A 21,953-nucleotide genomic window follows, 5' to 3' on the forward strand; every position below is an offset into this window, starting at 1 on the left:
ACTGGATGCAAAAATGCACCAACTCTTCATAAACTGGTGCCACTAGTTCATATACTAGTGGGGAGTGGCGCAGGATGCTCAAAGTCCTGAGAGACTGGGGCCCACCAAAACAGGAGAGCTGACTACGAATGTCACATGTGTGCTCATGCCCCAGACACCACCTCCAGCACTGCCACCATAGAGGTGCCGGCGCCCCCACCGACATGGCATCCGGGGCGGTCCACCCCCCCACTTTACTGAGCGGAGCACTCTAGGAGGTCTACAAGGGAGAAGCAGGCTGACCATGGGCTAGGAGGCAATGTTCAATTGTGGATTAAGAACCGGTTATCGGACAGAAAGCCGAGGGTAGGGTTGAATGGCTCTTTTTATCAGTGGAGGAGGGTAAACAGTGGTGTGCCACAGGGATGGGTGCTATTTCACTCTCTGGTGCTCGTATTCTGTAATGGAACGAGATGCCCTGATGCCGTAATGGTGCTGCCCAGGACTCAACGGGACACCAAGAAGGAGACTTCGATTTACAGAACAGCCTCCACTGTGTCAGGGAATGCAGAAGAAAAGAGCCGCGCACACCACTTTGGGCCCTCCACAGATTAGCGTTCTGTTAGCAGAGTAGCCAGCGTGAGTGAAGTTTCAAGTTTATTAAGATTTGTTATCTACGCAATATCATATATTTCAATGCATATAAAAATATTTTTTTTAAAAAGGGGAGGACAAAACAAGACATTGTATACAAATTATATACGTTCTAATGCAAAGTGGTACAAAATGCAAGGGGGATGAACTACAATCTTTAAAGAAAGAAAAGAAGCATTGAACACCAGCTCTGTGCACTAGTTACGCCGAGGGAACCTTTACAAAAAGCCTCCGTTCTGTGGGCAGGAAGCCCCGTTCTGGCCTGTAAGGAGATGAGTGGAGCACAAGCAGGAAACGTGATTTAATCAACGCAACACTTTAAAAGCCAACATCAACAATTCAAGGTGAACTTTGACAATGCACGCAACATGGAGGGAGATGCGCCCACACAGGCCAAAGCCTTCTAAGAGACAGGCCGTACGGTTCTGGGCAAGAGGAATCAAATGATAAAGGAATGACGCACACGTCAGGGAGAATTCATCAAGCAGCGTTAGTAAGGAAGGGGACGGAGGGAGGCATCCGCCCCGGGCACCATCTTGGTTGAGACGCCGGCACCCCCCCCCCCCACTACCACACACGTACCCATTCCCTTCCCCCTGTGCATCTTTAACATTCCCGGCACAACCAGCAACCTCAACCTGCTCGCCCCCGCGCCTATGAAGTGACATCAGAGGAAGAGCCGACGCGGGGGCGAGCAGCGGGTTGGGGATACTCCTTGCAGCAGGAGGGGGTGGGGAAAGAGCGGGTGGGGGCAGAGAAGAGGGCGGGGTAGGGCTGCCTCTCACTCTCGCTACGCCACTGGCGTTTAGGGTATAATGTACCTTGAATGTGCGTTAAGGAAATTAGCACATGCTAAATTATGATTCATAGTCAGTCGTGTGCGAGACACCAGCACGCCAACAATGGAGGGTAGACAATTCAGCGCAAGTCACCAGCGCGCCGCGGGAAAACTTAGTTTTAAAGAGCTCTGAAGCAGGGTGGGGAACCCCTCACTTTACTGCATAGTGTTCGCGCTGCTGTTGGGTGAGGGGGTTTGGGGGAGTTGGAACCCTCCATTATAGAGAAAACGGAACTTTTTCCAATTTTGGGGGGAATAGTTCTGTTTTCTCTATAATGTGGGGGGTTGCACCCCCCCACCCCCCAACGGCAGCGCGAACAGTACGCAGTAAAGTGGGGGGGTTCTCCCCCACACCCCCTGTCGGAGCTCTTTAAAACTAAGTTTTCCCGCGGCGCGCTTGTGTCTTGCATTGAATTGTAAGCGCTCGATTGTCAGGCGTGCGATTGTCCCATCACCAAATTTTATACCTATGGGCTTTTACAGGCCGATATTTAGACCATAGGAGATGGCTGGAAATCTCCTGCAGTCCACAGCGATATTACCGGTGTTGAATTTCTGCTCTGTTTTGGGCCGGCCGGGACATAGCCAGCTATGCCAGTATTCAGCAGCTAGCCGGCTAAGTCTCCTATCCCATGCCAAAGATATACCCACCCCTTTTAGGTGGTTGTCTTTAGCCATCAAACTTAGCCTGAATTCTGGCAGGAACCAGCTATGCCACGCGACACAGCCAGTCGCCAGCCAATCCAGAGACCAGTATATTCAGTGTGAGATAGATAGCTATTCCCCGCCAAATATCAGTGGATAGATGGCTACATGCTCTTTAGACGACCAGGAGTCATTGCAGGCTGAATTTCGGGCCACTAGGGACAGATTCTGAAAAACAGCGGCTTCCTTCAAAAACTCCACCGATCGCAAGTCGATCACGCTACAGCGCCGTTTGCAGAATTGCACCTTCCATAACATGGGTGCCAGTAATGTAGCACAATTCACAATTGCCGCCGGATGGGCGCACAGCCAAAGGCAGTGGGGCCCAAGTCAGAGAGAGACAAAGGACCGAGGTTCCGCAACACAAAAGGAGTATCCAAAAAGACGCACAAAGTGGAATAAAATTTGCAATGCTTTATTGAAAATCGTAACAAAACGCATGCTGGAACTTTGGCCTAGGCCTTGATCCTACACGGGTCGTGTTTCGGCAAAGATTGCCTTCCTCAGGGGTCTTTTGGTTGGAAGTCCAAATGGAAAGCGTGTGGGTTTTTCTACAACGATTTGTCTCAGCTTTCCATTTGGACTTCCAACCAAAAGACCCCTGAGGAAGGCAATCTTTGCCGAAACACAACCCGTGTAAGGTCAAGGTTTAGGCTAAAGTTCCAGTGTGTGTTTGTTACAATTTTCAATAAAGCATTGCAAATTTTATTCCCTGCTCCAAGTTCTGGTTCCACTTTGTGCGTTTTTTTGGATATGCCAGTAATGTAGGCCAGGGTTTTGCAGGCCTACATTCCTGGCGCCTATGTTTGATGAGAATCACATCTGCCCAGCAGTGCCTGAGATCATAAACATAGAAACATGACAGCAGATAAAGGCCAAATGGCCCATCTAGTCTACCCATTGGCAGTAACCATTCTCTCTTCCTTTCTCCGAGAGATCCCACATGCCTATCCCAGGCCCCTTTGAATTCAGACACAGTCTCTGTCTCCACCGCCTCTTCCGGGAGACTGTTCCACACATCTACCACCCTTTCTGTACAAAAATATTTCCTTAGATTACTCTGGAGCCTATCACCTCTTAACTTCATCCTATGCCCTCTCATTCTGAAGTTTCCTTTCACATGAAAGAGACTCAACTCATGCGAATTTACACCACGTAAGTATTTAAACGTCTCTATCATATCTCCCCTCTCCCGCCTTTCCTCCAAAGTATACAGATGACCTTAGGCACTGTTAGGCCCTTGCAGATGCGGTTATGGTGTCCTTTTTTTGGTAGGGTCTACATGTCTTTTAATGACATTTTAATTGGTTTTAAATGACACCGTCAATTACTGCACCAATTAACACCAATTAAAGTGATTACGTTAGACAGCGGATGGGCACCTACCACCACCTAACAGACGGCGCCATTTAGAGAATTTAACATGTGCTAATTCTCTTAACATGCATTAAGCCCTAATAGCAAACGACGTTCCTTCATGCCGAGCCACAGGAAGCAGATAAGATCCCTTGAAGGACTCCTCAACTTTAGGAAAGGTCCTCGACCGATAGATTACAAAGAAATGTCTATTGATACAAGATCCTCGTTAGGGCAAAAACTTGTATTGAAAAACCTTAAACTGTATATTATGTATATTGGTTTTAGATCCCAAATGTGTGTCACGTTAGGATAAAAACAACAACCTTGCACCGTTAACTATGGCATATTGTGTAACCTGTTAACTGTACATTATGTATGTTAACCTTTAACCTGTCCTGAGCTCTTTGGGGAGGACGGGATAGAAATTCTGCTTGATAAATCCCTGCAAGTTCTATCCCTCTCCTTTTCCTGCAACCTCTGCCTTAACCCAGGGCTGTGGAGTCGGTAGATAAATGTTCCAACTCCGACTCCTCAGTTTTTTGTACTTCAAACTCCGACTCCAGGTACCCAAAATTTCCTCCGATTCCAACTCCTCGACTCCGACTCCACAGCACTGGTTAATTTTCAGATCGTTAAAATGGAATGTCAAGTTGAGAGAAACGAGCATTTTCGACACCACCTTCTTTTTGCTTTTAATCAAGGTTCTAAGGTCGCCAGAAGCTGCTCGCAACATTTGTGCTGTGTATATAGTGGGTGCTATAGCTGAAAGAATCGCTCGTGATTGGTATGCCAAGTTCAAAAATGGAGTCGGTAGATAAATGTTCCAACTCCGACTCCTCAGTTTTTTGTACTTCAAACTCCGACTCCAGGTACCCAAAATTTCCTCCGATTCCAACTCCTCGACTCCGACTCCACAGCACTGGTTAATTTTCAGATCGTTAAAATGGAATGTCAAGTTGAGAGAAACGAGCATTTTCGACACCACCTTCTTTTTGCTTTTAATCAAGGTTCTAAGGTCGCCAGAAGCTGCTCGCAACATTTGTGCTGTGTATATAGTGGGTGCTATAGCTGAAAGAATCGCTCGTGATTGGTATGCCAAGTTCAAAAATGGAGTCGGTAGATAAATGTTCCAACTCCGACTCCTCAGTTTTTTGTACTTCAAACTCCGACTCCAGGTACCCAAAATTTCCTCCGATTCCAACTCCTCGACTCCGACTCCACAGCACTGGTTAATTTTCAGATCGTTAAAATGGAATGTCAAGTTGAGAGAAACGAGCATTTTCGACACCACCTTCTTTTTGCTTTTAATCAAGGTTCTAAGGCCGCAGAAGCTGCTCGCAACATTTGTGCTGTGTATATAGTGGGTGCTATAGCTGAAAGAATCGCTCGTGATTGGTATGCCAAGTTCAAAAATGGAGTCGGTAGATAAATGTTCCGACTCCTCAGTTTTTTGTACTTCTGACTCTGACTACGAATCCAGGTACCCGAAATTTCCTCCGACTCTGACTCCACAGCCCTGCCTTAACCACACACGCCTCAAACACTTATGATTTTCAAGCGTTTGAGGCTTGTGCAGATGAGGACGGAGCTTAGGCATTGGTGGAATGAGGCATTATGACATCACAATCTGAGCTCTAGAATGTTGCTACTTAGGATTTTAAAGGGTTTGAGGCTTGTGCAGATGAGGACGGAGCTTAGGCATTGGTGGAATGAGGCATTATGACATCACAATCCCAGCTCTAGAATGTTGGTACTTAGGATTTTAAAGGGTTTGAGGCTTGTGCAGATGAGGACGGAGCTTAGGCATTGGTGGAATGAGGCATTATGACATCACAATCCCAGCTCTAGAATGTTGGTACTTAGGATTTTAAAGTGTTTGAGGCTTGCGCAGATGAGGACGGAGCTTAGGCATTGGTGGAATGAGGCATTATGACATCACAATCTGAGCTCTAGAATGTTGCTACTTAGGATTTTAAAGGGTTTGAGGCTTGTGCAGATGAGGACGGAGCTTAGGCATTGGTGGAATGAGGCATTATGACATCACAATCCCAGCTCTAGAATGTTGCTACTTAGGATTTTAAAGTGTTTGAGGCTTGCGCAGATGAGGACGGAGCTTAGGCATTGGTGGAATGAGGCATTATGACATCACAATCTGAGCTTAGGACTTTAAAGTGTTTGAGGCTTGTGCGGATGAGGACTGAGTTTGCAGGAGTGGGGCAGGGACAGGAAAAGAACTCATGGGGATGGGATGGGAAAATGAGTTCCCGCAAGGACGGGGAAAAATTTGTCCCCATGTCATTCTCTATTACATAGTAACATAGTAAATGACATCAGATAAAGACCTGAACGGTTCATCCAGTCTACCCAAATAATTACACACATTATAAATTCATGATTAAACTGTCTTTTCTTAGGTTCCTTAGAAAAATTAAGAGTCGACCCATTTTCACGTAATCGTGCATTCGCTGTTTCAGCTGAGGAAAATGCGAAGATTAAAGCAGTAATCAGATGCTTTTAAAAAACAGGTAAAAGTAACATCACAGGGTCTACATAAAGGCGACTAAAAATTACATTTGAATGATAGGCCACAAAGGGACACAAATAAAGATTAAAAAGCAAACAAGGTCGTCTCTCGCAGGAAGCTCCGATCGTTTACATCCCAGTCCAGGGCTTCAAATCCAATTCTTTGTTTGCTTTCAGAAAGGCAGGAAGTAAACCATTTCAGATCTGGGAAGCCAATACCACAGGACGGGAGTTGATCCAAGAGAAAGGAATGCACCACAGACTCCAGCGCCGCTGAAACCGAAGGCTGACAGGAGCAGCTGTCTACTCGGAACGCACCACCAGGGAAACTCTGGCTTCCGACACTGCAGTGCCTTACAGGCCATGAGCAACTATCTGAATGTCATTTTCTCTCCTCTCAGGCTGTAATTCATCGGCTGCATTCTGCACCAGTAAGGTTGTCACAGGAGCACGCTGACTGGATTTGGGTCTCTTACTTCAAGGAGGACATGAGGAAGCCGCAAGGTTTATCAGATGAAACATCTGGATAACGTGAGCTGTGAAAACAGAGGGAAGGTGCCTGGCAGAGAAGAGACTGAGGAAGATTCGATATAGAGAATGACACGGTGACAAAATTCATCACCGTCCCCGTCCCTGTCCCTGCAGATAACCACGCGAAACCATCTCCATGTCATTCTTTAAGGAGAGAGGGAAAAATCAGAGTTTGAATGGGCCCAGTCACTGACCCTCAAGCCTTGTATTGAAGAATGCTGGTGTAGAAGGACTGAGGTTGAGATGGACACTAAAGAAGGACACGGGATGGTTTCCCATGGTACTGGGACAGACCAAAGGTCCATCAAGCCCAGTCTCCTATTTCCAACAGTGGCCAAGCCAGGTCCCAAGTACCAGGCCGAAACCCAAAGAGTAGAAACATTCCAGAGCTGAGATTGTGATGTCATAATGCCTCATTCCACCAATGCCCAAAAGCCAACTTCAGCAGTGATGTCATAATGGCTTGATTGTCCTAACTTGACAAACATAAGAATTGTCATACTGGGACAGACCGAAGGTTCATCAAGCCCAGTATTCTGGATGGGCAGACTGTATGGGCCATTTGGCCCTTATTTGCCATCATGTGTTTGAGTTTCTCTAACCATAAAGCTCTATGACCTCACAATGCAGGTGAAAAGAGCCTTAGCCTATAGGGAGAGAAGATGCAAATGTTAAGAGCCTTAGCCTATAGGAAGAGGAGATGCAAATGTTAAGAGTCTTAGCCAATAGGGAGAGGAGGAGATAGTGGATGCTGCGTATGGACCATTTGGCCTTTATGTGCTGTCCTGTTTTTATGTTTCTATTAATCAGTATTCTTTACATTGTGGCATCCAAAAAAGCAGTATTTTATAAGTCATGCTTAAAGCTAGGCGTGGTTTATGCCTGGGAAAAGTTGACTACATTTAGATGTCGCCATTTGGACTAATGAAAATGTGGTACAAACTCTCACACCTAAATTCAAGCATGGAGGCCCTAATTCCATAACTACACGCATAATTTAAAGGAACTCCCCCCCCCGCGATCCACCCATTCCCACACACCCCTTTTTTCACTTAAGCCTATATTTATAAATGTAACTTTTAATTGATTCTAATTAACACTGATAATTTTTTGTTAAAATGCCAATTGTCGCTAATTAGCTTGCTATTCCATTAAATTGCGCACACAATTTGGGGGGCTTTTTATAGAATTATGGGATGTGCATGCAAATTCCAGTGCCAGGGAGGGGCACAGGCGAGTCTTGGGAGTGTCTGCAGTTGTACGCACGGGCCACAGAATACGCAGAGTCAGGCGCAAACGTTTGTCAAGTGAATGGCGTTTATAGAATCCATGCTCAGCGCCCAACTTTAGGTGACATTTTGAGAGTTAACCCCCAAATGTTCTATTTATTTATAAGAAAGGGATAAACAAGCCTTTATTTATTTATAAGACTTATATACCACGTTCAAGTTCAATTTATTTAATATACCACAAATATAAAACCAGAAGGCAAATCTAAGAAGTTTACAATAAAACCCCCAAAAACCAAATTAAATACCGCGCTCTGACAAAAGTCTATGCAGGTCACATATCAAACATTCACAAGCAAGTACAGTTAGTCCAATAAAAAAGGTATAGTCTTATCTTTCTTATTTCTTTTATCTCTGTTTATGGCTTTCAGCGCTGTCATTGCATAAGATACCAGATAAGAGGGAAAGAGGGGAAGGGGATGAGCTACATTTAATGCCTCCCTGTCCCACGAGGCCTTACAGTCGAAGGGCTTGATATTTCGCCAGCAGCGTTTTGCTGCTTGACGCTGGTATTATCCCCAGGCATGTCTGGGCTCTGGTATTGAATTTCCAAGTTTACAAAGACTGAACGCAGAGCTGGTTAAAAACGATATTCAGCTACAAGGAAACACATAAATATAGAACTGGCTTTTCTGTGGTTCTAGTTATGCGGTTAACCAGACAACCGCAACCTTTGCCCCTGAAACACCCCCAGAACGGCCGATCTCACGTCGGGCGCTAACCAGATATCTTCAGCAGCACACTCTGGCTAAGGGTGACTAACAAGGATTTAACCAGCCAGGAGCTGTTTTGACCGGAGGGTTACGTGACTTGCCCAGGATCTCAAGGAGCCACAGAGGAATTTGAACCCTGGTTCTCAGTCCACCATTCTAACCAATAAACAGTTGCTCCGCTTTACCCACCGTGTGTGCCATCCCTACTCCTGGGATCCTCTGTGCTTATCCCAGACACTTTTAAATAGAGCACAGAGCAGGTCTCCTTTATCCTGTAAGTGAACAGATAAAGCCGCTGATGGCAGTTCAATGAAATGGAAGTTCTCCTTTACACAAAATAACCTAAGGTCAGACTAGGGTTACCAGATTTTCTGTCTAGAAAATCCGGACCCCTAGATCTGCCCCCAGGCCCACCCAGTCCCACCACACCCCGTTATGCCCCCAAGCCTGCCCCAGCCCTGCCCTCCCCCCCACCCCCACCTGCTCTCATTGGGCAGGACATCCGTGCATGCGCGGATGCCCTCCTACCCGAAGGAAAACTTTTAAAACATGGACAAAGTGCTGGGTTTTGAAAAGCCGTCCGGACCCCCGGACATGTCTTCAAAATCAGGACATGTCTGGGGAAATCCGGGCGCCTGGTAACCTTAGGTCAGACCAATGGCCCATCGGGTCCAGTAGCTTGTCTTCACATTGGCCAATTCAGGTCACTAGTACCTGGCAAAACCCCAAAGAGTAGCCACATTCTATGCTACCGATCCAGGGCAAGCAGCAGCTTCTCCCATGTCTTTCTCAATAACAGACTATGGACTTTTCCTCCAGGAACTTGTCCAAACCTTTCTTAGAACCAGCTACGCTATCCGCTCTTACCACATCCGCTGGCAATGCGTTCTAGAGCTTAACTATTCTCTGAATGAAAAATATTTCCTCCTATTGGTTTTAAAAGTATTTCCCTGTAACTTCATCGAGTGTCCCCTAGTCTTTGTAATTTTTGACGGAGCGAAAAATTGATCCACTTATACCCGTTCTACTCCACTCAGGATTTTGTAGACTTCAATCCTATCTCCCCTCAGCCATCTCTTTTCCAAGCTGAAGAGCCCTAACCGTTTTAGTCTTTCCTCATACGAGAAGAAATCCATCCCCATTACCATCTTGGTTGCTCTTCTTTGAACCTTTTCTAATGCTGCTATATCTTTCTTGAGATAAGGTGACCAAATTGAATGCAATACTCCAGGTGAGGTCGCACAATGAGCGATATAGAGACGTGATAACATTTTGGGGCAATGAGGGGATTAAGTGACTTGCCCAGGGTCACAGGGGGCAGTGTGGGTTTGAACCCACAACCTCAGGGTGCTGAGGCTGTAGCTTTAACCACTGCGCCACTCTCTCTCCCCTGCAAACATGCAAATACTTTTAAAAGAAATGGGAAGCAATATTTTTTAGTTAAGTTCTGGAACTCATTGCCAGAGGAGGTGGTTACAGTGGTTAATGTAGCTCGGTTTAAAAAAGGTTTGGGCATGTTCCTGGAGGAAAAGTCCATAGACTGCTTGCCCTGGGATCGGTAGCATGGAATGTGGCTACTATCTGGGCTTCTGCCAGTTACTTAGGAACTGGATTGGCCACTGCTTGAAACAGGAAACTGGGCTTGATGGATCATTGGTTTGACCACATCACGTATGGCCATTCTTACGTTCTTGAGATGCAGCTCATTAACCACTACAAAGGATTCTTTACCGGGTACTGGTTTTGCCCAGATCTTCTCGGCATCTAACTTGGTAAATGCTGTTAATTGCCAATGACTGGCAATAATTTACAATGACACAGATAACCGCCCTTCGTTGGCAATTCATAATCTATAGCGTGTCACTGGAAGGGGGCATGGGGCGATGTTACAGAATAGGGTCATTTGCCCACTTAACTGCCATTAGTTGGATGGCAGCATTTAGAGCAGGTTTTGGCACGCAGAAGTTAGAACTCTCTAAAGGTCGTGCGCTTTGGGCAGAATGCTCGGCGTGTAACTCGGTGCGCTACTTACAGATACCGCATGCAAACCGGGGCTTGTTTTAAGGAGACCAGGCACGCTTACAGATGGCATTCATTTCAATTGACAGCTCGTGCCCCCAAGGCTGCATCTCCCGCTATAGTGCCCTATCAAGCAGTTCAGAGACGAGGCTTTTGCCTGCGTTGCCCCTCTGAGGTGCCAACGCGCTACCTGTCGTTGCATGTATCCATGTGGGAGCAGCAGCGGGTGCTGTGCTGAGATTTCCCCCCCTTTTTTGCACCCCTTCCCATTCCGGTTCCCCCTGCCCCCTAGAGCTGCTCTGCTCTCTGCCCCAGGCGCGGCTCCATGGCAGCGGGGCCTCTAGCCTGGTTTCTAGTCTAAGTGAATGCAGGAGGGCATGGAGGAAGCTGGCAGGCGTGCCAAAGCAGGAAGCCAGAGCAGATGCAGCTGAAGATCAGGCAGGGGTGAATCAGCCGAGGAGGAAGGAGAGAAAAGTTGGGGAGGGAGGGGGGGCAGGGCATTGCTTTGATGCCAAGAGCCCTATAGCAGAGGGTCCCTTCCTGTCCAGCAGCTGATCCTTACTGCCCAGCTTGCTGCCTTCCATCCTGCGACCCCCCCCCCCTCCCTCCCCGGACTAGGAAAAAGCTACAAAAGAGAGGGGGGAAGGAGGGGGGGGGCAGAGGAAGTTCAGCGTCCGCGTCCAGGGACCCCGGAGGGGGGATCAGCCACTCACCTCCCCGTGCTCGTGTCCGGGTGTCGGTCCGTCGCGGCTGAAGGTGGGGTCTGGCCGGATGGGGGCGGCTCAGGGCTGGCCTGGGGGGAGGGGCGGCCGCCTTAAAGGTGCAGCGTCGGCGGCGGCCGCTGTAACCCTTGCGGCGCCGGACCGAGAAAGAATCGGAGGAGACCCGACAAGGAACCGGGACGTTCGCTTGAAATGTCTCTCTCCTCGGCGAAAAAGGCTCTCGCCTTGCCCCCCCCCCCCCAAAAAAAAAAAAAAAAAACCCCAAAAACCAACCTTTCATCATTGCCACAGTAGATGAGGGCAGGAAAAGACCTTCCGGGGCCATCTGTGAAGTTGCCACCACCCCAAATCCACCGCTTGGAAATGGCAAAAGCCACAGAAAGGCGGTATATAAGGCCCCATTCCCTTTCCATACAGCAGGGTGTCAAAGTCCCTCCTTGAGGGTCACAATCCAGTTGGGTTTTCAGGATTTCCCCAATGAATATGCATGAGATCGATTTGCATGTACTGCTTTCAATGCATATTCAGTGGGGAAATCCTGAAAACCCAACTGGATTGCGGCCCTCGAGGAGGGACTTTGACACCCCTGCCACAGAGGCAGCCAAAGATGATGGGGAGGACCCATCACCCCCACCCCACCTCCCTTCACTGGTCTTAACAACAGGGTTTTGAGCCCCCCCCCCCCTCCTGTCGGTGCAGAAGGCTCAGCGCTGTTGGTCTGCGGCCGGGGGCAGGCGCTGCACAAAGTCCCACACTTCCACCTTGTTCTAGCAGGTGAGCCAAGGCAGCTGGATGGCACAAGTGTGAAAGAGATAAGAAGGTGGAGACAGAGGTTGGAGAAGTTGGGGACATGGTGGCCACTCTGCTCCGAAGCACAGACCCCTGCCTGGCACATTTAGAGGGCCAGAGACCCCCCAAAGACTCCGCCGCCAGCGTCACCTGGCTTGACAAAGTCAACGAGGCCTGCTTACACTGCCACGGTGGCGCCCCATGGTCCAGCTCAGACATGGGCAACTCCGGTCCTCAAGGGCTGGAATCCAATCAGCTTTTCAGGATTTCCCCAATGAATATACATGATTTGCATGCACTGCTTTCGATTCATATTCAATGGGGCAATCCTGAAAACCCGATTGGATTCCGGCCCTCAAGGACTGGAGTTGCCCACCCCTGGTCTAGCTTCAGTGGTTGGGCAACTGAAGTGCTGGATTGGGCCCAGCACTTAGGTTGAGCAGCTGACAGGAGGGGCGAAGGTAGATCACTATGAGATCAGGGGACATCCTGGATATAACGCGGGGGTGTCAAAGTCCCTCCTCCAGGGTCACAAAATCCAGTCGGGTTTTCCCCAATTAACATGGATGAGATCTATTTTCATGCACTGCTTTCATTGTATGCTAATAGATCTCATGCATATTCATTGGGGAAATCCTGAAAACCCAACTGGATTGCGGCTCTCGAGGAGGGACTTTGACACCCCTGATATAAGGGAGAGGAGAGAGCTAGGAGAGATGCTGCACCTAGAGGAGTGAGAATGGGGAGATAGAATAGGTGCAGAACACAGGGAGGTAAGAATGGGAATATGAAGGAGATGCTGGACAAGGGGAAGAGTTGGGATGGTTAATGCTGACACCAAGGAGAGATGCTGGACAGGGCAAAAGAGGGTCACAGGGAGAACATGAAGGTGGATAGGGACTCAGAGGGGAGATGCTGGACAGGATAGATAGCAATGCAGTGGGAAGATGGATGGTGGATGTGGGGAGAAAAGAAATGGTAGGATAAGTTGAGGGGAAAAGAGGCCTTACTTGTCGACATCCACAGTTCCATCAGCCATGGAGCTGGCAGGTGTAGCTTAAGTTGTGCCCAGATTGTATTTCACACAAGCTCTGCCCACCTTGTATTTGCCCACTAATCTCCTGGATTCGCTATAGGTCACTGAAAGTTGGGTGCGCAATTAGCTTCATAGGTGACAATTGGTATTAGGAGTTGCGCAGTGATCTGGCCTCCACTCCTATTCTCTAACACAACTCCAAAGGGGGTGTGGCCAGAGGAAAGACATGGGCGGGTCAATCAAGAGAGTTCCCAGGATTTAGTCTTCTGATTTAAGGACCTTTTACCACTACAGAGTCAAAGTGGGCTTCCCTTAAGCGCTTTAAAATAGCTTTAAATATTAGTTTACCGCTATAAAGTATAAAAAAAACAACAATCCAAACAGAGCAAAGTGGTTGACAATCTGACTTAAGTTAATATAAATCGAATAATTTGTTGCAAAGGAAAGAAACAATTGTAGAATCATCTTTCTTTGACAGAGTGAATAGGGGAAAGGGAGAGGAGATAGGAAGAGAAACCGGCTGATGACGGGGCCGTAGGAAACCTTGTGGTTCTCTAGAGCAGTGGTTCCCAACGCTGTCCTGCAGGACCACCAGGCCAGTCGGCTTTTTGGGGTTAGCCCTAATGAATATGCATGGGGCAGATTTGCATGCCTGTCACCTCCATTATATGCAAATTTCTCACATGCATATTCGACTGGCCTGGTGGTCCTGCAGGACAGGGTTGGGAACCGCTGCTCTATACTGTTTTATTCTGTATCGACTGCTAGGTATAGCTTCATATCACAAATTGAACTCAGTCATTGAATACTTGACAGTAGCTGGGTGCGAGCACTTATATCACCATTTGGCTGGCATAAATGCTCACCATTGTTCCCTCTAAGCCAGTGTATCTCAAACTGTGTGCCGAGGCCTCCTGAGATTCCAAGTGCGCCTACCAGCTGACTTCCCTACGCAGTACAGCACCAGCGCTACCAGATTCGCCGAAGGTCTGCATGTTTCCCCCTTCTTTCTAGTGTCCTCCGGCTTCCCCCCCTGGCCTCCCGGTCCCACCTTTAAAGCTAATTACAGCAGCCTGCAGAGGATCGCCGGTAGGTTAAATGATTTTATTTTCAATATAGCGATTGAAATGTGTCAGTTTTGAGAATTTATATCTGCTGTGTATATGAAAAATGAATGGAAAAAATGGCATTACAGTTAGTAAAGGGGATGGGATCTGGGGCAGAGCTTGGGTGGGCCTAGGGAGGTCTGTGGTTGGGGTACTCAGTTGATATTTGTTAGACTTAGGGGGTACTTAGCTTGAAGTAGTTGAGAAACACTGCTGTGGGCAATCTGCTGGCACCAGTGCCTCTCCTTCTCTCCGGCCCTCTACCCTGCTGGCGCCCCCTACTGGCGTCTAAGGGCCCATCTGGAGGGCCTCTGCACATGGGCGGATGTCGATATGATGATATCACGCATCTGCGTGATGTCATCATGGTGACATCCATGCACTTCTGGGTGCCTCAAGCCGTGGCCACTACCTTTAGTGTGCCTCGGCTCGAGAAAGTTTGAGAGACACTGCTCTAAGCTGAACAGAAGTCCTCCAACTGCATTGCTGCCAGTAGGGGGTGCTGCTTCATTCTTGCAAATTTTGCAAGCTGCGGCTCAAGGGCACCCAGAAGTGCACACAATGACGTCATGTGTATGCGTAAGATCACCCATCAACATCCACACATCCATGGAGGTCCTCCAGACGGGACCCCGAGCTGCCAGTGAGGGGGGCAGAAATGGAAGAGACGTGAAAAGGAGAGATGCTAGGGAAGAGGAGAGGTGCTGGCGGTGGCTGACTGCCTACAGGATGTGCCTCTCGCTGCGAAAGACACGTCCTGTAGGCAGTCAGCCGGCACTGGCACCTCTCCTCCTCCCTGGCATCTCACAGCACCCCTGTAATCTCATGGGGCACACAGTTTACGATACACTGCTCTAGGGATAGGCAGGTTTCCTGGAGTCCTGCAGAGTTTGCCTGTTGCTCGCAATGAAACAGCACCCCCTACTGGCAGGACTCTAGGTGGAGGACTCCTACTCAGCTTGGCGGGAACAGTGGCTACTTACTCCCAAAGTTAAGCACAAAATTGCACAATAAGCTGGGATTAAACAAAAGAAAAGACAGTTTTGTGCAGAGATTCTTTTATAGAACTAGGTTTACCAGGCGTCCGGATCAAAGACAGACCAGCTAACTGGGGCCAAGGCCTTGTACCTTCAGAGGTACTCAACCTGGTCACATGACCAGTTCCTAGTGCTCCCAGGTTTCACATTTGGGCTAGCATGTGTCCGGTATCTACCGCCTCCTCTAGAAAAGAGTGGACATTAGAATCAACTACCTGAAAAGAGACAAAATTGGGACTGACTGAGCCTGGAACCTTCTGGAGCCACCCGCTTCCCTCTCACGTTAAAAAGGAGCCCAGAGCCTGTCCAGATTTCAAAGGTGAGAGGGGTTACTACTCCAAGGGCCACTAACACAGGTACACCCAGGCCATTACCTCAGCGTTGCAGGAAGCAAATCAGGCAGACCCAAGACTCTTCAGCCTCTCCTTCCAGAGATCTCTCATCAGGGATCGTCTTATATTTCACTTGTACACGCCCCTCTCGTCTAATATTTACGTGTCGGCTGTACAAATACCTCAAGAATGGCCTTAAATGCTCCTCGAAGAGAAGAACACCCTACCTCAACAATCCAATAAAAGGCAAGGTGCCTTAGGCATCTATTCAACCAGTGGGTCAATCGTTCTACTTGGTCTTCTTTATTTTCAGGGATTTTTACTTTCTTTCCTTTGCACCTCTGTTAGCTTTATGGATTAATTTAATGCATATTCTTTTAATTAATGCACATTGGATTTTCAATTGATGCATATTGTGGCTTTCAAATCTATATGCTGATGATGGTTTTGTCTTTCTATGTATTTATTTTATGAATGTTTATTGAGGCTTTCATATGTTTATACTTATGAGGGTCTTTTAGAATTACGTTTTTTTAGTACGCACGTGCTTTTAATTTTTGTTCCTATTTCAATTATGTTTCATTTTATGATGTCATGATTTTTATACATGTTTATCTTTGCATTTTTAATGTTTTTATCAGTGTCCCCTGATGAAGGCATTTTGATCACGCCGAAACTTGGATCCTAGTTGGGACTATAACTAGGAATAAAGACGATCTTTATGAATAAAGATTTACCCACTGGTTGAATGGACGCCTACCGTGCCTTTCAAATGCTCCCCACCATGATGTCACTCTGGAACTGCCCCCATAGCCCAGAACTACTAGACCTTGGCTATTTTATTATTCAAAATAGACTGTTCATAGGAAACGAAAAGAATAGAAGAGTAATCCATATCCATTAGCTTTTCATGCAGAAAATGTCACGACCCCTTCTGAGATATCCGGGTTTTACTTCCATTGAAGGCAAAGGAAATAAGGAGGATGGATGGCAGTAGAACCGGGATGTCTCAATCCATCCACCTATTTCTGGAGCCATATGCTAACCCTAGTATGTGAATGTTTTAAGAAAAGCCTTACTGGGTCAGACCAATAGTCCATCAAGCCCATTAGCCCTTTCTCACGGTGGCCAATCCAGGTCAATAGTAGCTGGCCAAAACCCAAGGAGTAGCAACATTCCACATAGAATCTCAAAGAATAGCAAGATTCCGGAACCCCAAAGAGTAGCAACATTCCATGGGGAATCCCCAAAGAGTAGCAACATTCCATGCTACCGATCCAGGGTAAGCAGTGGCTTCCCCCATGTCTTTCTCAATAACAGACTATGGACTTTTCCTCCAGGAACTTGTCCAAACCTTTCTTAAAACCAGCTACGCTATCCGCTCTTACCACATCCTCTGACAACGCGTTCCAGAGCTTAACTATTCTCTGAGTGAAAAAATATTTCCTCCTATTGATTTTAAAATTATTTCCCTGTAACTTCATCGAGTGTCCCCTAGTCTTTGTCATTTTTGAAGGAGTGAAACATCGATCCACTTGTGCCCATTTGACTCCACTCCGATTTTGTAGACTTCAATCATATCTTGCCTCGGCCATCTCTTTTCCAAACTGGAGATGTTTTCAGGTCCAGCAGTGAAAGTGTCGTTACAGAGAGAGCTGTGGATAAGTTTGTAGCAGGTGTAGGGGAATATAGGAAGGCTTATGGAGAAGAGAGGCCTCCAAAAAACCTGGATATCTCCCCTCTATGAGTCTTGGAAACTGCCATAGTTGAGTGCTTGGTTATGCTCATCCTACTTTTTCGAAGGTGCATTTAGGTCCTAACCCTAACCCAACCAACTTGTAAAGCACCCATTTCTGCTGCTCATTCCCTCCATAGTCCCCCGCCCTATCCGTCTCATTATTCCCCTTCTAATTCCCTACCTGATCGGTGCACATAGATTCACCTTTCGTCCTGTGTGTCTATCATAATTAGATTGTAAGCTCTTTTGGGCAGGGACTGTCTCTTGTGTGTTTAGTGTACTACATGCGTCCGGTAGCCCTATAGAAATAATATATTGTTGTTGATGCAGTGTGTGAATTTTGTACAGCAGAGCAGTTGGACAATGGGGGGAAGGGATACCATCCCTCCCTCTGCACCCCCATACCTTCTGCCTAAAATCCCTTCACTCTCTCCATCATCGTGATCCCTTCCCTTCCCAGCACAATTTCCTAACATCTTCCCCCCCCTCCCAAAGAACAGAGATTCACCCAAGAATTATCCATAAATTACTTTATAAAGTATAAATGTATGGAATTTAATGTGCTTCATAATTGCTTTGAAATGTTGCCAAGTTTGCCATGGGATTTTCCAGTTCTGGCCACAGGATCTGCCCTGACGCAGTTCAGTACTAGCAAGGTAAGATTGCCAAAAGTTCCTGATTTTTGAGGTGCGCCCCCCCCCCCCTCGATCCCCCTACACGGCTAGTGAAGGAACAGCACTGCTCATTAAGGCTTCAGCTTTCTGTGCTAATGCAGGGCCAGTCTTGCATCGAGAGCCACTAGATTAGAGGTGGTCGATCCAGTCTCCAGGACACACCCTAGTCAGTCAGGTTTGGACAAATTCCTTTGTATTTCCTTTCCTGTGAATGAATGCCATTTACTGGTCTCTGTTCTCTGTCAGCCCACAAATGCTGAATCTAGTTCAAAACCTTGGGAACCAACTACAGGCTGGTTGGTTTGTTTGTATCCCTCCTGCGAGGAACTGCATTCAAGGCTTTGCTGAAATCCATCCAGGGGCTAAGATTCAAAGTGAGTTAAGCGGGCAGGGACTCAAATCACTTCCCTCTGCCTAAGTGGGAATATTCAGTGGTATAAGACCAGAGTGTGTGGCTGAATATCCTGTCAGACCACCTGACTAAAGAGTGGGCAGGTCTGGGATGGCGCTGGGGGACCGACATTTCTATAGCTAAGTGGCCTAATTTAGGACAGCTTTTGAGCTGCCCCTTCCTGCAATGCCCCCCTCTATCCCTCCTCCTCCTCCCTCCAACATGTACTATGAACTCCCCTCAAAGGCACACCCCCCCCCCCAGGCCATCCTGCATCCTTGATGGTCCAACAGGGTCACTGGGAGCAGGAGCACAGCCCCCTCTCTAAAAAGGCTACTACGTCCTCTCATGCCCATAGTCATAGCATCCATTTTAGAGAGGTGTCCGCAAGGGGCAGGAGTGAGAGGGCTGCTGAATCTCCAGTGATACTGGTAGACCTGGGGCAGGACTACCTGGATGGCTGGGAGGGTGAGGGAGGGGAAGAGAAGTTCTTGTCATGGATTAGAGGAGGGAGAGGGGAAAAAGGGGCATTGTCAGGGGTAGGAGGGAATTCAGAGCCTGATAAAAAAAAAAAAAAGGTTATGCAGGTCCTGGACCAATCTTCAGCCAGGGCCCCAGATTAATATCAACTGTGCCCACATAAACTCCAGTGCTCAGCCTACCTGAAATTAGCCCCCAGTATTCAGTGGGTGTCTGGACTAATTTAGCTGGTGATGGTAAGGGTTTAAAAAAAATGCTGACCATTGCTGGCTGGAAATCAATCAGATTAATTTGGCGCAATCTGTCTCTTCATCCGTATCTCCATTACATTCCCCACCCTCTGCCATTCTGCAATCACGTGGAGCCTCTCCTAGGTCCAAGGTCTGTTCAACCTGAGCTTCCTTAGTAGCCTGGTCCCACGGACTTGCCTTCCTTCAGCCCTGCCCGTTGCTCACTAACATCCTCTTGGGCGAACGGTGGTGGATCAACTGCATTTTGAGCTGTGCTTTCCCTACTTCTCTGTGGTTCCTCTGCAGGACTTTCTCCCGGAACATTTCTGGTTTTCCTCTTCATTCTCCACATATCGGTCTTTGGGATTGTTCGATGTTAGAATTCCACTTATGGTCTTTCTCCTCGTTTTGCAACTTTGGACAGTTTTTCTTCTAAAAAAAAAAAAAAAAAAAAAAAAAGGAAAAAATTGTTGAAAAACAACTAAGCAATGTCATAAAAATCAAATTATATAATAAACCCCCCCCCCCACCTTTTGCAAAACAGTAGCGTGGTTTTTAGCTCTGACGCTCATAGGGATTCTAAGAGTATCGGAGCTGTTACTGCCATGGCTGGCACTAAAAACCGCACTATGGTTTTGTAAAAAGGGGGGGGGGAGGGGGGAGTTAGTTGATTACTTCTTAATATATAAATATAAGAAGCGAAAAGTGTTGTCCGTGATGTTGCTCAGATGACTTTCCTAAGCCGCACTTATCACATAATTAACGCAGCAAATGGAGCCAGAGATAATTGTTCAATGGATGAGAAGTGAAAACATTTTATAATCCTTATCTGTAGACGAGAGAGAAGAAAATGGTCCATCGAGTGGGATGGAAACACTCGCTGCTGAGTGACTGTGGGGGATGAGAAAAGGGGTCCAAGAGCTCTCACTCTGCCTAATCCATTTGCAAAGTTGATGCCCTCAGAACTTCAGCCTTCCACACGTGACCGGAAGGTGCCTGTGATTAATTACTCATGTTAAAATGCAATTGAAAATTGTTCTTAGACTTTACATTCCACCGGAACGTGCAGCCCGGATGGGGACGACTGCGTCGCATTCTCGCCCGAAATGCAATCAGGCTCACGCATCTTTGAGTCACATGTTTTGGGCCTGCTCCGCAATCCAACAGTTTTGGAGACATCTGGGCCTATATACCACATCGCTTTGGGGAAGGCGATGGCTTTATTTGGATTTTATAATATAGCCTCACCCAAACCCAGGGGAATGTCAGCATTTATCTCCAGAGCCCTTTTGATGGGGAAAAAAGCCATCCTCACCAACTGGCTCTCCCGTGATCCCCCGTCATATGCACCATGGAGATCCCTAATGATAGTGCACGCAACACTGGAGAGACGCATGGTGGGAGACTTGACTCTTGGCCCGGGTCGCAAATTTTGTCAGGTGTGGGAGCACTTCTGGCAGGACCTCACACCGCGTGCTCGCAGTAGACTTTTGAATCTTTAAGATTTTATTCCCACTCTCAACTGTTGGACTGGCCATGGATTCTTGGGGAGGGGGGGAGGGGAACTGATTATATTGTTGAAAATGTTATTTCCTGAATGGTACTACTGTTTGTATTTGCTTCTTACTGCTGGAATAATAAAAATCATTTAAACATAATTACTCATGTTATGCTTTCAGTAGCTTAGCTCGCTGCCTTTTTGATTCACACTCTGCATTTGGTATCAGAGATAATTTACCATCAGAACCCCGTATAACTTAGGGAGCTTTTGGGGTCTGATTCCAGCTCTTCTGGGACTCCAAAGACTGTTCCTGCTTTCTTTACCTGCCATTCTCTCTGTCTGCTAATATATTTTGTTTAGCCTGTTGCCTCTCTCTGGTCTGGGATGCAGCTTTAAAGAAAGGTTCTGACCATGGGGGATCCCCCTGACTTCTGGCGCTGGAGAAACCAACTTCACCAATTGGCTTGCTGGGAGGCCAGAGAGCTACGAGGAACCAGAAAGCGCAGGGCTGCATATTTGCTGGTCTGGCAACCTTATATACACCAATTGCATCCTAGGGGGCACTGTTTACTGTTAAATGAGTTATCGTAGGGCTCATGTATGTACACTTCCCCCTCCCTAATCGCAGTTTCGACACTCGCGATTTCACATATTCGTGATTTTTTTTTGGGGGGCGGGGGAAAACACCCCCCATAGTTTAGCACATTCATGCCTCTCTCCAGTCTTCCTCCCGGCCTTACTGGTGGTCTAGCGGGCTTTCGGGGCAGGAGCGATCTTCCTACACTCCTGTCCCGGTAAGATCACCAATAGGAAATGGCTGCCTTGAGCTCATGTCATAGTCTCAAGAGACTATGGGAGCCAGACGAGAAGCAATTCGCGTTTTTTCTCAATTCGCGGTCTGGCTCTGCCCCTATCCCCCGCAAATACCGAGGGAGAAGTGTATAGCATTTAGTGATTGGAAGGGGGGATAATGGGGGCTTTTCAGGGGGTATATGTTAGGTGGTTATTTGTAAGTGAAATAGTCGTTGACAGTGCCTGTTTATCTGTAGTATTCATCTAAAAACATAAGAACAGCCTTACTGGGTCGGACCAATGGCCCGTTCTCACAGTGGCCAATCCAGGTCACTAGTACCTGGCCAAAACCCAAGGAGTAGCAACATTCCAGCATCTCAAAGAATAGCAAGATTCTGGAACCCCAATGAGAGCAACATTCCAGAGCTGAGACTGTGATGTCATAATGCCTCATTCCACCAATGCCTAAGAGCCAACCTCAGCAGTGATGTCACAATGACTTGAGTGTCCTTTAC

At 47.4% G+C, this 21,953-nt stretch overlaps 1 protein-coding gene across 4 annotated transcripts in view; it reads right to left on the minus strand.

Moving 5' to 3' along the window:
- The window catches only part of CAPN11 (calpain 11), a 148,724-nt gene that overhangs the window by 115,932 nt on the left and 10,839 nt on the right, over positions 1-21,953 (minus strand). For 2 of the 4 annotated variants that reach the window (XR_004538739.1, XM_033936851.1), the window contains one exon: positions 19,344-19,577. The exons of 1 other annotated variant lie outside the window; for it this stretch is intronic. Coding sequence is in view for 1 of the 3 variants with exons in the window: in XM_033936851.1 (XP_033792742.1) it covers positions 19,344-19,497 (154 nt within the window). In the remaining 2 variants the exon portion in view is untranslated. Of the gene's footprint in view, positions 1-11,323; positions 11,559-19,343; positions 19,578-21,953 lie in introns of those variants that run through there. One more of the 4 variants, XM_033936854.1, reaches the window with a different exon arrangement.

Source organism: Geotrypetes seraphini, chromosome 3 (genome assembly GCF_902459505.1).
Source record: "Geotrypetes seraphini chromosome 3, aGeoSer1.1, whole genome shotgun sequence".
Lineage (NCBI taxonomy): Eukaryota > Metazoa > Chordata > Amphibia > Gymnophiona > Dermophiidae > Geotrypetes > Geotrypetes seraphini.